We start from the raw sequence: 14246 nt of genomic DNA, 5'->3' as shown, positions 1-14246 counted from the left end.
ATACTGCTTACTGCGACGCATCAGGCGTTCGTTTTCTATCCGATCAGTATAACCGCTGCCATCTGTCAGGTATTCGATGAAAGGTACTCTCCAGTCGGGCTGATTAGTGGTCGGAGGTGGCTCGGTGGTGCTCGGCGCCGGAACCGTAGCCACCAATAACTGTTCTAAGGCTTGTCGACCGTGGGATCTTCCTCTTCGATGGAAGGCGTGATCAGGTCTTGAACGAATACGCCATGTGGGACTTTGGCTCGGGATGATCCTAACTTTGACAGCGCATCTGCTGCTTGATTTTTGTCTCGGACCACGTGTGTGTACTCGATGCTATAGAACTTGCCTTCCAGCTTTCTGATTGATTTGCAGTATGCATCCATCTTTTCACTGGTCGTGTCCCAGTCCTTGTTGAGTTGGTTGATGACCAGAGCCGAGTCTCTGTAGACATAGAGACATTTGACACCGAGCTCAACCGTAATGCGCAAACCATGTAGGCATGTTTCGTACTCGGCGGCGTTATTAGATGCTGGGAAATAAATCCTAAGGATGTCCCGGAGCTACTCCTTGGATGGTGACACGAAAAGGACTCCTGCTCCTACGCCGTCGATGTTGAGAGAGTCGTCAAAGTACATCTTCCAATACTCATCGGGCCCCTGAGAGGCAGGTGTGCTTAAATCTGTCCACTCGACGATGAAATCGACGAGTGCCTGAGACTTGATTGTAGTACGGCTTGTAAATTCTAAGGAGAAAGGGTATAACTCCATTGCCCATTTGACGATGCGTCCGTTCGCATCCTTGTTGCGAATGATGTCCCCTAGAGGATACTCGGTCATGACCACCACACGATATCCGTCGAAGTAATGTTTCAACTTTTGGGATGTTATCAATATGGCATAGATCAGTTTCTGAATCTGTGGGTACCTGGTCTTGGATTCATTGAGTACTTCACTGATGAAATAGATTGGTCGTTGTACCTTGTAGGCGTGGCCAGGCTCATCGCGCTCGACCACCATGGCAGTGGAGACCACTCGATTAGTTGCCACGATGTAAAGCAGGAGGGTTTCGTCTTCTCTGGGAGCAATGAGGACCGGAGGTAATGTAAGGAATTGTTTCAACTGTGTGAAGGCAGCGTCTGCTTCCTCCGACCACTCAAACTTCTCGGATGCTTTGAGCAGCTCGAAAAACGGTAGTCCTTTTTTGCCTTATCTTGATATGAAACGACTGAGAGCAGCCATGCATCCGGTAAGCTTCTGGACATCTTTCACCTTTTTGGGTGGCTTCATGTCTAAGACAGCTTTGACTTTCTCCAGGTTAGGGCGTATGCCATCGTAACTAACGACGTTGCTAAGCAGTATACTAGAAGGAACACCAAAGATGCACTTCTTTGGGTTTAATTTCCACTGGAATGTATTAAGGGCTGCAAAGGTGCGTTCTAGGTTGTCAACAAGGGTATGTGCTTCCTTGGTTTTGACAACTACATCATCAACATAAGCCTTGACGAGGTCGTCTTTTATCTCGTCTTTGAGGTAGGCCTGTATGGCGCGTTGGTAGGTAGCCCCAGCGTTCTTGAGCCCGAACGACATTGTCGTGTAGCAGTAGGCGCCGAAAGGCGTGATGAAGGACGTCTTATCTGGTCGTCCTTTTTTAGAGCGATCTGGTGATAACCAGAGTAGCAATCGAGAAAGGAAAGTAGCTCGCAACCGGCGGTTGAATCTATGACCTCGTCTATGCGAGGTAAGCCGAAGGGGTCTTTAGGGCAGTGTTTGTTGAGATCAGTGTAATCAACGCACATTCTCTATTCATTATTCTTTTTGCGTACAAGAACCGGGTTGGTTAACCACTCCGGATGATACACTTCTTTGACAAATCCAGCTGCCAAAAGCCATGTAACTTCTACCCTAATCGCCTTCTTTTTGTCGTGAGCGAACCATCGTAGCTTCTGCTTGATAGGTTTGGCCTTGCCATTGTGCTCGATCAAGTTCCGAGGTACACCGGGCATGTCGGTAGGTTTCCATGCGAACACACTCATGTTGCTCCTCAAGAACCTGACGAGCGCATCTTCCTATTTAGGATCCAGGTTGGCCCCGATAAGGGCCGTTTTGCTAGGATCACCGTCGACCAGCTGGACCACCTTGTGCTCCTTGGACTTGATGTTCTTGCGTGGAACCTCGAGCTCTGGGATCTCCAGGTGGTCGGCTGAGGTCTTCTTGGCGTCGAGCATGGTCTCAGCCATGCGAATAGAGAGGTCGTGAGCCTCTGCTATTTTGAAGCTGTCGTCCTCGCAGGTATAAGCTGCGTATACGTTGCCCCTGAGAGTTAGAACCCCTTTCTCGGTAGGCATCTTGAGCACCAAATACCTATAGTGAGGTATGGCCATGAATTTGGTGAGCGATGGTCGACCAAGGATAGCATGGTAGGTGCCGTCGAAGTCAACAACCACGAAGTTGACGTAGTCGGTGCGGAAGTGGTCCGAGGTACCAAACTGCACAGGTAGCGTGATCTGCCCGAGAGGTGTAGAGCTCTGTCCGGGGAGAATACCCCAAAACTGTTCCTCGTATGGTTTGAGATCCGCCTGGGTTATCTTCAGGGCTGGCAGACTGTTCTTGAACAGTATATCGATGGAACTGCCGCCGTCAATCAGCACTCTATCAAACTAAACCTTGTTGATACAAGGATCAAGGACCAGGGGAAACGTCCTGGCTCAGGTATTGCAGCCCATTGGTCCTTTCTGCTGAAGGAGATCTCGCGGTGAGACCAAGGAGGGAGCCGCGGGTCGGCGATGAGGTTGTCGGTGTTGGCCATGTTCAAGCAGGCACGGGCGAGCAGCTTGCGTTCTCGTTTGGTCTCAATGGACACTTTGCCTCCAATGATGATGTGGACGCGATCGGTTGGCTTGATGTACTTGTGACGGGGATCTGCGTCTTCATCATCGTTGTCTTTGTTGCGCTGTTCCCCTGTGTCGTTAGGCTTGTCGGACGTATCCAGAGCCTGTTGACGCGTGTAGATAGACTTGAGAACGCGGCAATTCTCTATGGTATGGTTTGACTTGGGGTGGAGTTGGCAGGGTCCTTTTAATGCTTTGGCATAGTCTTCTTTGTAGTTGCGACGTCCACCACCTTTCTTAACGGTGTGGACCTCGTCGTCGTCTTCCCGAACACGCTTGCCCCTGTAATCGTCACGACGATTACGCCGCTGATTACGCTGGTCGCGGTGGTCGCGGGGGTCGTTGCGCTGGTTGCGGCGATCAAAATTGTCGTTCTGACCACGGTTGCTGCGGTAGTCGTCGCGGTGTGGGGGGTGGTCGGAGCGTGGAACCCTTGCTGCTTCTTCGATGATTATGTTTTTAGCATCGTCGGCATCCGCATATTTCTTGGCTGTGGCCAGGAGCGCTGTGACTGATTCAGGTCTCTTGCGAAGGAGCTTGTCCCGTAGGGCATCGTGGAAGCGGAGACCAGTGATGAAAGCCTCGATTGCCTTGTTGTCGGAGATTGACGGGACCTTGATACGCATCTCCGAGAAACGCCGGACGTACTCGCATAGTGGCTCATCTTTCTGGTCTCGAATCTGTTGCAGATCATATTTGTTGCCGGGTTGCTCGCAAGTAGCGATGAAGTTGTCGATGAAAGCTTGCTTGAGCTCTAGCCAAGAATCAAAGTAGTTTGCCGGCAAGCTGACCAGTCATTGGTGGCCTGCATGGCCGACAGCGACTGGGAAGTAGTTAGACATGACGTGCTCGTCAGCCATGGCTGATCTGCATGCAATTTCGTAGAGCATGGCCCATAATTCGGGGTTCTCCTTGCCGTCGTACTTCTGAAGTTTTTTGAGCTTGAAGTTCTTGGGCCATATGACTTGGCGAAGGTGCGGAGTAAACTGCTTCAAACCCAGAGGGCCGTGGGCAGTATCATATTCCATATGGCGATAGCTTTCATGGGATGCATGATCGTTGGCTCTTTGGTTGATGCGATCGCGCAGATCGCGTCCTCCGAGGTAATGGCGAAGATCGTTATTGCCATCATGGCGATCTCGGTTGCCATCCTGGTTAACCCTGCGGCCGTGGTTATCACGGCGATTATCGCGGTTGTCTTGGCGGTTGTCGTCCCGGAAGTCACGGCAGTTGTCATCCCGACGGTGGTTGTCGTCCCGACCACCATCATGGCCACCGTTCTCGCGTTGACGGTTGTCTGATGGGTCGTTATTGCGCGAGCCACGTTGGTTGGGTGGCTGTGAGCGACTTGAGTATTGGCGGCTATGGCTTCATTTGACTGAGACGGATGGAGCTCGGGCTTGATTTACAATCTCTGTGGTCTGGGCCATAGCAGCCGTCAGGTAAGCTTGTATATCATCACGAACTGCCTGTGTTTCTGGGGTGTTGGGTAGTCGTTGCATTGTTGCCATAGCAACAGCTACATTGGCGCTTCGAGTCCTAAAGACCTGCTTGTCCCCCACCCTGTCAAAGGCATTGTTAAGGTCACGTGGTTGGACCCTTATGCGTCGGGCCTCCTCTTCTGCCTCGGCTTCAATTTGTCGGTGATTAAACCGGTCAATATTGCGTGCTTCGCGTGCTAGCCTTTCTTGTTCTGTTTCGCCGACTGCCGATGGTTCATCGTTACTGACGACATTGATCAAGTCCCCTCGCCTTGGTGGGAAGGATGGGAATCGTGGGAATCCCGGGGCGTGGTCTGGGATATCCAGATCGTATTCAACGCCTTCATCATCATGATGCTGGAGCTCGGTGTGAACGGAGGCATTAGATGCGATGCCGAATGAGGAGCTTGAGCCACCCTCTTGGACTGTGTGGACCGATCCTTTTTGATAATCCTCAATTCGGACCATGTTGACGAAGTTGCGCAGGCCGTAGGGCTGGACCTGGTGGTTCTCCATCGAGGCTTTGTGCTCGGAGAGCCGGAGACCCGTCGCAGGGGCTGGCCGGCAACGAACGGAGCGCCCTTCAGGAGTAGATGTGACCACGAGATCCGTACCGAGTTGTGCAGGATGACTGGCCCGAGCTGGTCGGGTAGATCTGTTGTGGGTCATAGTTACCTGCTCATTAGGTTGACTTTGAATCGAATTTACCAAAGCCAGGGTTTCGGCAAGTTTGGTGCCGACCCGATAGATGGAGTCGAGTAAGTCGGTGTTGTCGATCTGCCTCCTTTTGTAGCGAGGAAGCGGACCACGGGTTGTTGGCGTGGCTGAAGACGACGCTGGCGTGGTCGGAGCCGTAGCCGATGCAGGTGAAGCAGTGGTCGGCGCAGATTGAACCCGCGCCTCCTCTGGGGTCATGGCGATGAAGTCGTCGGAGCCGGTGGTCTAGGTGATCTAGCCGATGGTGAACGTGAGGTCGTTCGGCGTAGCCATTGAACCGGGGATGATGACCATCTTGTTCGCCTGGAGAGCAGTACGCATACCCCCTACCTGGCGCGCCACTGTCGATGAAATATGGTCGGCAGTCTACCTAGGGGTATGCCCAAGGTAGTAGATTATCGGCAGACAGATGCGCAAGCTACAAACAAGATGGTGACGCAAGACAGACACAAGATTTTATCCAGGCTCGGCCGCCGTAAAGGCGTAATACCTACGTCCTGCGTCTGATTGTATTGCTGTATGTCAATGAGAGATGTTTTTAGAGGGGTCCCCTGCCCACCTTATATAGTCCGGGGAGCAGGGTTATAGATCTGGAAACTAATCCTAGCCAATTACAATTGCCATAGGTGGCCAGATAAGGATTCCTATTCTAACCGACCAGGATCTAGCTTACCTCCAAATCTGCCTTGATTTCTTGCGCGGGACTCCGAACAGATTGGCCGGGCCACGCGTCGTCTTCTAGTGGGCCAGACCCCCTGATCCGGGCCGGCCCAAGCCTAGCCGTAAGGGTATAGGGGTTAATACCCCCACAGCGTCCAAGGGAGGTGACGCCCAAGACTCTATAAATAGCAGCCGTCGCTCTCCTTATGGTTTGAGTTTTGTTTAGTTCTTGATTTCCTTGTGAAACAGACATCGTTTTGCTGCAATTGTGCCGCTAAGGCTGCTTGCTGTGAACCAGTGCCCCAGTTTTTTATCTTGTTCACCTGTGGGGATTAGTCCTTTCGAATAAAGACTTGAACTCTTTCTTGTTATCATAAGCCTTATATTTATTTGCAATTTCAGATTGCGTTCATCCCGTTCTTGCTTGTGCTCTCGATTCGCTTGCAGGAAAGCCTTGTCGGCGAGGTCAATCGTGTTCGCGTGGTTGATAACTAACGGAGCAGTGGTGTAACGGTTGCGGGGGTCCGAATCAGTCTTGGTTCGAAGCCTAGATTGTGAACGTCGAGTTTCCACCAATCGACGTTATCATACCTTTCGAAAGAACGGACCTAGTCTACATCACACCCGGCTTATATGGCTTTGCAATACCCATTGTTGTTTCCTTACGATGAACACGGTTTCCACCTTGGTATTAGATATACTGATGCTGATGATGCGACTGGACGTAAGTATGTCACGATGCTTGAATTTGTTAGACGTCACGTGCATTACAAATTAAATGAGGCAAACCCATACACTAGTTATGGTAGATTGAGTGACCAGATCGATGTTGATTCATACTCGACAATTGAGGGCTCTAGACTACAATATATAGCTGACCACCAAGGAGAGCTACGGTCTGAGTCGGTACAAGGAATAACTGATGCCATTGATAAGGGTCTTATTGGCGCTGATGCTGTTGGTGGTAGGGTAATTGTCCCTGCTAGCTTTACTGGTGGTAGGAGGTATCATGTAATGAATTATCCGGATGCAATGGCTATCTGCAGAGTTTATGGCCCTCCTGACCTTTTTGTGACTTTCACGTGCAACACTAAGTGGAGAGAAATAGCGGATGCTTTACGTTTTGAGCCTGGCTAGCAACCATGCGATCGTTCTGATCTCATCGTTAGAGTCTTCCATATGAAAGTCGATGAGTTTATAGCAGATATCAAGGAAGGGAAGATGTTTGGTCCTGTCCTTGCAGGTAATATTGTGTAGAGTAGTTTGGCAGGATATGCTACATCTCCATTAATTAGTGTTGAGTCTCACAATTAGTCTTCTTTATGCAGTTCTATACACTGTTGAGTTCCAGAAACGTGGTCTACCACATATACACTGCCTTGCGTGGCTAGCTAATGGTAGCAAAGATTTCAGCGCTTCTATTGTTGATAGTTTCATATGCGCGGAAATTCCTGATGTCAATTTTGACCCACTAGGTTACGCTTTAGTTGATGAATTCATGATTCATGGTCCATGTCGTGATTATAATAAAAAGTGTCCATGCATGAAAGATGACAAGTGTTCAAAAAATTTCCCTAAGCCATTCCAAGATGAAACTGTATTAGATGACTTTGGGTTCACTATCTACAGACGGAGAGATGATGGTAGATCTGTTCCTAAAAATGGCATTAACTTAGACAACAGAAATGTTGTTCCATACAACATGCACTTATTAAAGAAATACAATGCGCACATCAATGTTGAGTGGTGCAACAAGTCAAACATGATCAAATATCTTTTTAAATACATTACAAAAGGAAGTGATAGAGCGAGAGTATATTTTGAGGTTACTGCTAAGACATCTAATGCGTCACCTGGACCTCAATTAGCTCCACGGGATGAAATACAAGAGTACATTGATGCTAGATTCCAGTCTTCATGTGAAGCCCTATGGCGTACTTTCGAATTTGACATTCACTTTAGAGTGCCTCTAGTGGAGCGACTAGCTGTCCATCTTCCTGGCATGAACCATGTGCGATATGAACCTGGGGCTAACTTACCTGCGCTTCTAGCGAGTCGTGCAGCAAAAAGCACAATGTTAACCGAATGGTTTGAAGCTAATTCAAAACATGAAGAGGCTAGACACTTAACGTATTGTGACTTCCCAAAAGAATGGTCTTGGAATGCATCTGAGTGTTTGTGGCGTAGAAGAACACCTTGCGCTAAAATTGGTCGTATGTACTATGTTCACCCCGCTGCTGGAGAGTTGTATTACTTGCGCATGCTACTTATGATAGTTAAAGGTGCAAAGAACTATGCTAATGTAAGAACGTTTGATAATAGGGTGTACGATACATTTCGGGACACGTGTGAGGCACGAGGTCTACTTGAAGGAGATAATGAGTGGCATCTTTTGTTTGATGAGGCGATTGTATCAGCTTCGGCATATCAGCTAAGGCAATTGTTCGTTACTGTTGTGCTTTTCTGCTCGGTTGGTAATGTTCGTGCCTTGTTTGATAAATATTGGCTTTACTTTGTAGATGATATACACCATAGGCTTAGATCTGCACTCGGAAACCCACATTATGTTGTACCCCAAGAGCAACTCATGTCTTTGCTTATACAGAACCTCACAGATGTCTGTGCTAATAGTGGTGGCAACATAGATGACTATAACCTTCCAAAGCACACAACACAAACTAATGGCATAAGCGACAACAGACTAATTAATGATGAACTTGATGCTGAACCCTTGATGCTATCCGTGCATGCTGCCTCTTTGGTTTTACAATTGAACACAGACCAAAAAAATGTATATGATGTGATAACTCAACGTGTTCTTAGTGGATCTCCTGGCTTTTTCTTTGTGTGCGGCCATGGTGGCACAGGCAAAACATTCTTGTGGAATGCTATCATTGCGAGATTAAGATCTGAAAAGAAAATAGTTCTTGCAGTAGCTTCATCTGGTGTAGCATCTTTGCTACTACCAAGAGGACGTACTGCACATTCGAGGTTCAAGATTCCTTTCGACATAACTGATGCTAGCACGTGTAATGTAAAAAGAGGTACTATGATTGCTGAACTTATACAAGTATCTTCTCTCATTATATGGGACGAGGCACCAACGACACATCGATGTTGCTTTGAAGCTTTAGATAGAACTATGAGAGAGATTCTTTCTGAACATAACCCTGCGAATGCAATTGTCCCATTTGGTGGCAAGCCTGTTGTCCTTGGAGGTGATTTTCGCCAGATTCTACCCGTTGTGCGCAAAGGATCTCGATCTTCCATAGTCAATGCATCTATTACAAACCCTAGACTGTGGCAGCATGTTGCCCTTCTTAGATTGCGTACCAACATGCGACTTGTCAACCCGTCCTTACAAGGAGATGATCGTAATGAGCTAGAAAAATTTGGCAAATGAGATTTAGCCATTGGTGATGGTACTGTCCCTGCCATAAAAACGGGGGAAGAGCGTGAAGCTTCGTGGGTTGCTATTCCTGATGATTTGCTAATTCAAACTGAAGGCGATAAGATAGCAGCCCTTGTTTCTGAGGTGTACCCCAAATTCCTCACAAACTATAAGGATCCAGTGTATTTGGCCTCACGTGCGATTGTTTGCCCAAATAATATGACAGTTGATGAAATAAACGATTACATTGTCTCCATCCTCCCTGGAGATAGTACACATTACCTAAGCTGTGATACAATAGCAAAGTCATCTGAGCACATACCAGACTTTGATATACTTTACCCTACTGAATTTTTAAATTCAATTGATGCAAACAATTTCCCCTGCCATAAACTTGTGCTAAAGAAAGGTGTTATTGTAATGCTCTTGCGGAACTTGAACCAGAATATAGGTCTGTGTAATGGCACAAGACTGCTCGTTACTGAACTTGGGCAGCGCCTTCTACAATGCATAATACTAACAGGCTCCAATGTTGGTGAGAAAGCTTTTATACCAAGGGTAGCACTTAATACAACAGATGTGAAGTGGCCCTTCACGCTGCAAAGAAGGCAGTTTCCGGTAGGAATATGCTATGCAATGACGATAAATAAGAGCCAAGGGCAGACCCTGTCGAGGGTTGGCCTTTACCTGAAGAAACCTGTCTTTACACACGGTCAACTTTATGTTGTTTTTTCGAGATCTACGTCTAGGAGTGGCCTCAGAATTTTGATTGAGAATGACTGTTAGACTGTAAATGTATATATGCGTGTGTATATGGGCCTGGGCCTTGGTATAGCCGTCCGGTCCTCTATTTGGTTAGAAAGATATGAGGAGATCTTGGTTTGGTCCTGATTCTATAAACTACGAGATCTCCTCTCCCCTATATATATGTACATAGGTCTCTCCAATCAATTAATCTATCATTCCACGCAATCCTTATTGCTTTCATGGTATCACGAGCTTAGTTTTTTTCCTTCCTTTCTTGGCTGTCGCCCGCCTCCTCCCTGCCATGGCCGGCGCCACCCCCACCACCGCTTCCTCCGCTGCTGCTGTCGTCGATCCCGACGCCGCTGCTGCTGAGTCCAGGGAGGAGCGCGCCCGCGCTGCCTCGCAGGCCGACCCCGCCGCTGCCGCTGCCCTCCAGTCCACGGAGACGCACGTCCGCGCGGCCGAGCAGGCCGCTACTGCCGCTGCCCTCCAGTCCATGGAGGCGTGTGCCCGCTCGGCCGAGCAGGTCGCTGCGGCTCGACTCACCAAGGAGGAGCGCTCCCGCGCGGCTCAGGCCGCTCGCGACGCCACCGCTGCTTGTGCGGCTGACGCCGAGCGCGAAGCCACCGTTGCTCAGCAGGAGCGGGACGCGGCTGATGCGTGACTTCAGGCCGCCCTTGACCGCGCGACTCAGGAGCACGATGCGGCCGCTCCGCCTCTGGAAGACGACGCTGCCCCTGACGACGCCGAGGATGTTGAGGATTTCGCCCTGCCGACGGCGACGATCCCCATCTTCGCGCCGTTCTGCTTCAGCATAAGGCCGCGGCCCTCCTCAACCTGCACGCCTAGGCTGTTGTCGTGCAGAACATCCGGCTGATCGTCCCGCTTGTCCTCGACGTCGCTTCCTCCTTCTATGGCCGCTGGCGTCAGTCGTTCCTCGTCGTCGTCGGCCGCTACTCCCTGGAGAGCCATGTCCTCTCTAATGCTGCCGCCCCCAACTCTTCGGATTGGGCGCGCATGGATTGCGTCGTGCAAACTTAGATCACCGGCGCCATCACCGACGCCCTTGCCGAGGCCGTGATCGAGTTCGGCACCACCGCCCGCGCCTCCTGGCATGCCATCGAGTCACAGTTTCGCGGCAATCGCGAAACTCGTGCTCTCCACCTCGATGCCGCCTTCCGCAACTTCAAGCAAGGCGACCTCGACATCAGTGCGTACTGTCGGAAAGTCAAGGGCATGGCAGACGCCCTCCACGACCTCGGCGAGCCCGTCAACGACAGGACTCTTGTCCTCAATCTCCTACGCGGTCTCAATGGCCATTTCGAAGCCATTAGGCTTCACCTTCGCCGCGGACGTCCATTTCCTACCTTTCTACTAGCCCGCAACGATTTGCTCTCGGAGGAACTCACTATGGTGGAGTCTGCTCTGCCTCCTTCGTCTACGACCCTGACTGCCACCTCCGGCAGCACTCGGCCGTCTGCGCTCGCATCCGTCACTCCACTAGCCGCTCCCCAGCAACGGCTGCCGAACCAGCAGCAGCAGTCTAGGGGAGGCAAGCGCGCGCGGCGAGGCAAGCACAGCGGGGTCAGGCGCAGCAACTCCAACAACGCCTTCCCCAACGGCAGCAGCGCCGAGTAGCACTAGCAGTGGCCCAATCTTCATCAGCCATGGACCGGATCCATCAACATGTGGCTTGGACATCGGCCCTCGACGCTGCCACACTCGCACGCACTTCTCGCTGGTGTACAGCAGGGGCCCGGTGGACCACAGCAGCTCCCTCAGGCGCTTCTGACTGGCGCTCAGCAAGGCTGGGGCGTCAATCCTAGCGTCCAGCAGTGGGCGCTTCCTTCGGCTGGTCTGTACAGCCCAACCATCGCGCCACCCGACTGGGACGCTTCTAGCCTCGCTGCGAACTTTCAGACCATGTCGCTCCAGCAGCCTACATCGACCAACTGGTACTTCGACTCTGGAGCCTCCAACCACATGACTTCAGACGCTGGTATAATCACCGTGCCTTCCCACCAAGACACTCAACTTCTCCACCCCACACATGGTGCTCTATGGGTCTCCACCCTCTTATGACCACCTCCGTGTCTTTGGGTGTCGCTGCTACCCCAACCTCTCCGCCATTGCTCCCCACAAACTCGCCCCTCGATCTTCCTTCTGTGTCTTTCTCGGGTATTCCCCTCATCACAAAGGCTACTGCTGCCTCGACCGGTCATCCAACCGGATCATCATCTCTCGTCATGTGGTCTTTGATGAGGCGTCCTTCCCGTTCTCTGAGGATCCAGGTCGTCCCTCACCCTAGGATTTTGAGTTTTTGAGCTCCACTGACCCTGTGATGGCTCCCCCAGCGCCGTCATTTTTTATACCTGCAGGCACTCCCAGTGACTCCGCACAGCCACGTGCGGCCCTTCTTCCAGGGAGCAGCGCCCCTTAGGTCATTGCTGCTCCCTTGGACTCCGGTGGCCTGCCAAGCCGGCCAGGTCTCGCCTACAGCTGCCTCGTCAACCGGCCTGGCTGCTTCCCCGACGGCTGGCCACAGCTCCCCGTCGCGGCACCCAGCGGCCAGCAGCACCTCCCTGGGGTGCCTGATGGCCGGCTGCTCACCACCTCCAGCCGGTCGTGTCGTGCCCACCCCGGCCGGACCGCCGCATGGCTTTCAGCGTTGGGCTGGCCTCGTCTACCACCAACGCCCACATCCTCCTCCGCCCGATTTGGCTATCCTGGCGCCGGTCCCTCCGGTTCGGCTGATGTATAGCCGACGTCCGCGATCTGCTTCTATGGCCCCAGTCGCTCCAGCTACTACGTCTCCGGTCGCTGCACCACCATCACCACCAGCTCCTCCTGTTCGCCTCCCCGTCGGGGCGGTTCCCAATGTCCCTGTGGTTAACCAACATGCCATGCGTACATGTGGGAAGGCCGGTTTCCGACAACCGGTCACTCTTCAGGCGGTTTCCCTATCGCCTCTTCTGCGGACTTATCGCGCCGCACTTGCTGATCCAAATTGGCGTGCCGCTATGCAGGACGAGTTTTCAGCACTGCTTTCCAACCACACTTGGGATCTTGTACCACGCCCATCTAGATCCAATGTGGTGACTGACAAGTGGGTCTTCAAGCACAAATTCAAGGCAGATGGTTCTCTCGAGCGCTACAAGGCGCGCTGGGTTCTTCGTGGCTTTACTCAGCGCCCTGGCATTGACTATGATGAAACTTTCAGCCCTGTTGTGAAGCCTGCTACCGTCCAGACCGTTCTGTCTCTAGCTGTTTCTCGCAAGTGGCCGGTACACCAGCTCGATGTGAAGAATGCTTTTCTTCATGGGCATCTCTCAGAGACAGTGTATTGCGCTCAACCTTCAGGTTTTGAGGACTCCTCTCGCCCAGATTATGTGTGTCGTCTGAATCGCTCTCTGTATGGACTCAAATAGGCGCCACGTGCATGGTACAGTCGTTTCGCCAGTTTCCTTCTTCAGTTGGGTTTTGTGAAAGCCAAGATAGATACATCACTCTTTGTATACCGTCGTGGCTCTGAGACTACTTATCTTCTGTTGTATGTGGATGATATTGTGCTGACAGCTTCTTCTCCAGACTTGCGTCATCGCATTATTGCAGCCCTACAACGTGAGTTTTCTATGAAGGATTTAGGCGAACTTCATCATTTTTTGGGCATGCAAGTTAAGCGCACTGCTTCTGGGTTATTCTTGTCACAACACCAGTACATGTTGGACATCTTGGAACGTGCTGGTATGGCTGATTGCAAGTCGTGTGCCACTCCAGTTGGTATCAACCCGAAGCTCTCTGCCGATGGTGATCCTATTTCTGATGCTACAGATTACCGCAGTCTTGCCGGCGCATTGCAGTATCTCACCTTCACACGACCTGATCTTGCTTATGCAGTACAGCAGGTGTGTCTACACATGCACGACCCGAGGGAACCTCACCTTGCAGCTCTGAAGCGGATTCTTCGCTATGTTCGTGGTACTTTGGACTTGGGCCTTCATATCCGTGCCTCCAGTCAGTCTAATCTTGTGGTCTACTCAGATGCAGATTGGGCTGGTTGTCCTGACACTCGTAAGTCCACCTCGGGCTACGCTGTGTGTCCTCGGTGACAACTTGGTCTCCTGGTCCTCCAAGCGCCAGAACACTGTCTCCCGCTCCAGTGCTGAAGCTGAGTACCGTGCTGTAGCTAATGCGGTTGCAGAGGCTTCCTAGTTGCGCCAGCTATTGTCCGAGCTACATACACCTCTGCGTCAAGCAACGTTGGTGTATTGTGACAACATCAGTACAGTTTACATGTCTTCCAACCCCGTTCAGCATCAGCGTACCAAGCATATTGAGATCGATCTTCACTTCGTCCGAGAACGAGTGGCTCTTG

The 14246-nt window shown here is 51.2% G+C and overlaps 2 protein-coding genes and 1 long non-coding RNA gene across 3 annotated transcripts in view; all 3 read left to right on the top strand.

The window, feature by feature from the left end:
* LOC136543945 (uncharacterized) overlaps positions 1 to 14246 on the top strand; it is a 44656-nt gene that overhangs the window by 21404 nt on the left and 9006 nt on the right. The window lies entirely within an intron of this gene.
* Positions 6957 to 8116, top strand: LOC136546003 (uncharacterized). The gene is made up of 3 exons (XR_010781208.1): positions 6957 to 6976; positions 7062 to 7130; positions 8056 to 8116. It is a non-coding gene; the product is annotated as an uncharacterized lncRNA (long non-coding RNA).
* Positions 10173 to 10535, top strand: LOC136543946 (uncharacterized). The gene has a single exon (XM_066536257.1). The coding sequence runs from the start codon at positions 10173 to 10175 to the stop codon at positions 10533 to 10535; it is 363 nt and encodes a 120-aa protein (XP_066392354.1).

Source organism: Miscanthus floridulus, chromosome 3 (assembly GCF_019320115.1).
Source record: "Miscanthus floridulus cultivar M001 chromosome 3, ASM1932011v1, whole genome shotgun sequence".
Taxonomy (NCBI): domain Eukaryota; kingdom Viridiplantae; phylum Streptophyta; class Magnoliopsida; order Poales; family Poaceae; genus Miscanthus; species Miscanthus floridulus.
This window is presented reverse-complemented; position numbering and strand designations above follow the sequence as displayed.

Coding starts and splice junctions, on each gene's coding strand:
- LOC136543946 (XM_066536257.1), top strand. CDS start 10,173: ATGGCCGGCGCCACCCCCACCACCGCTTCCTCCGCTGCTGCTGTCGTC.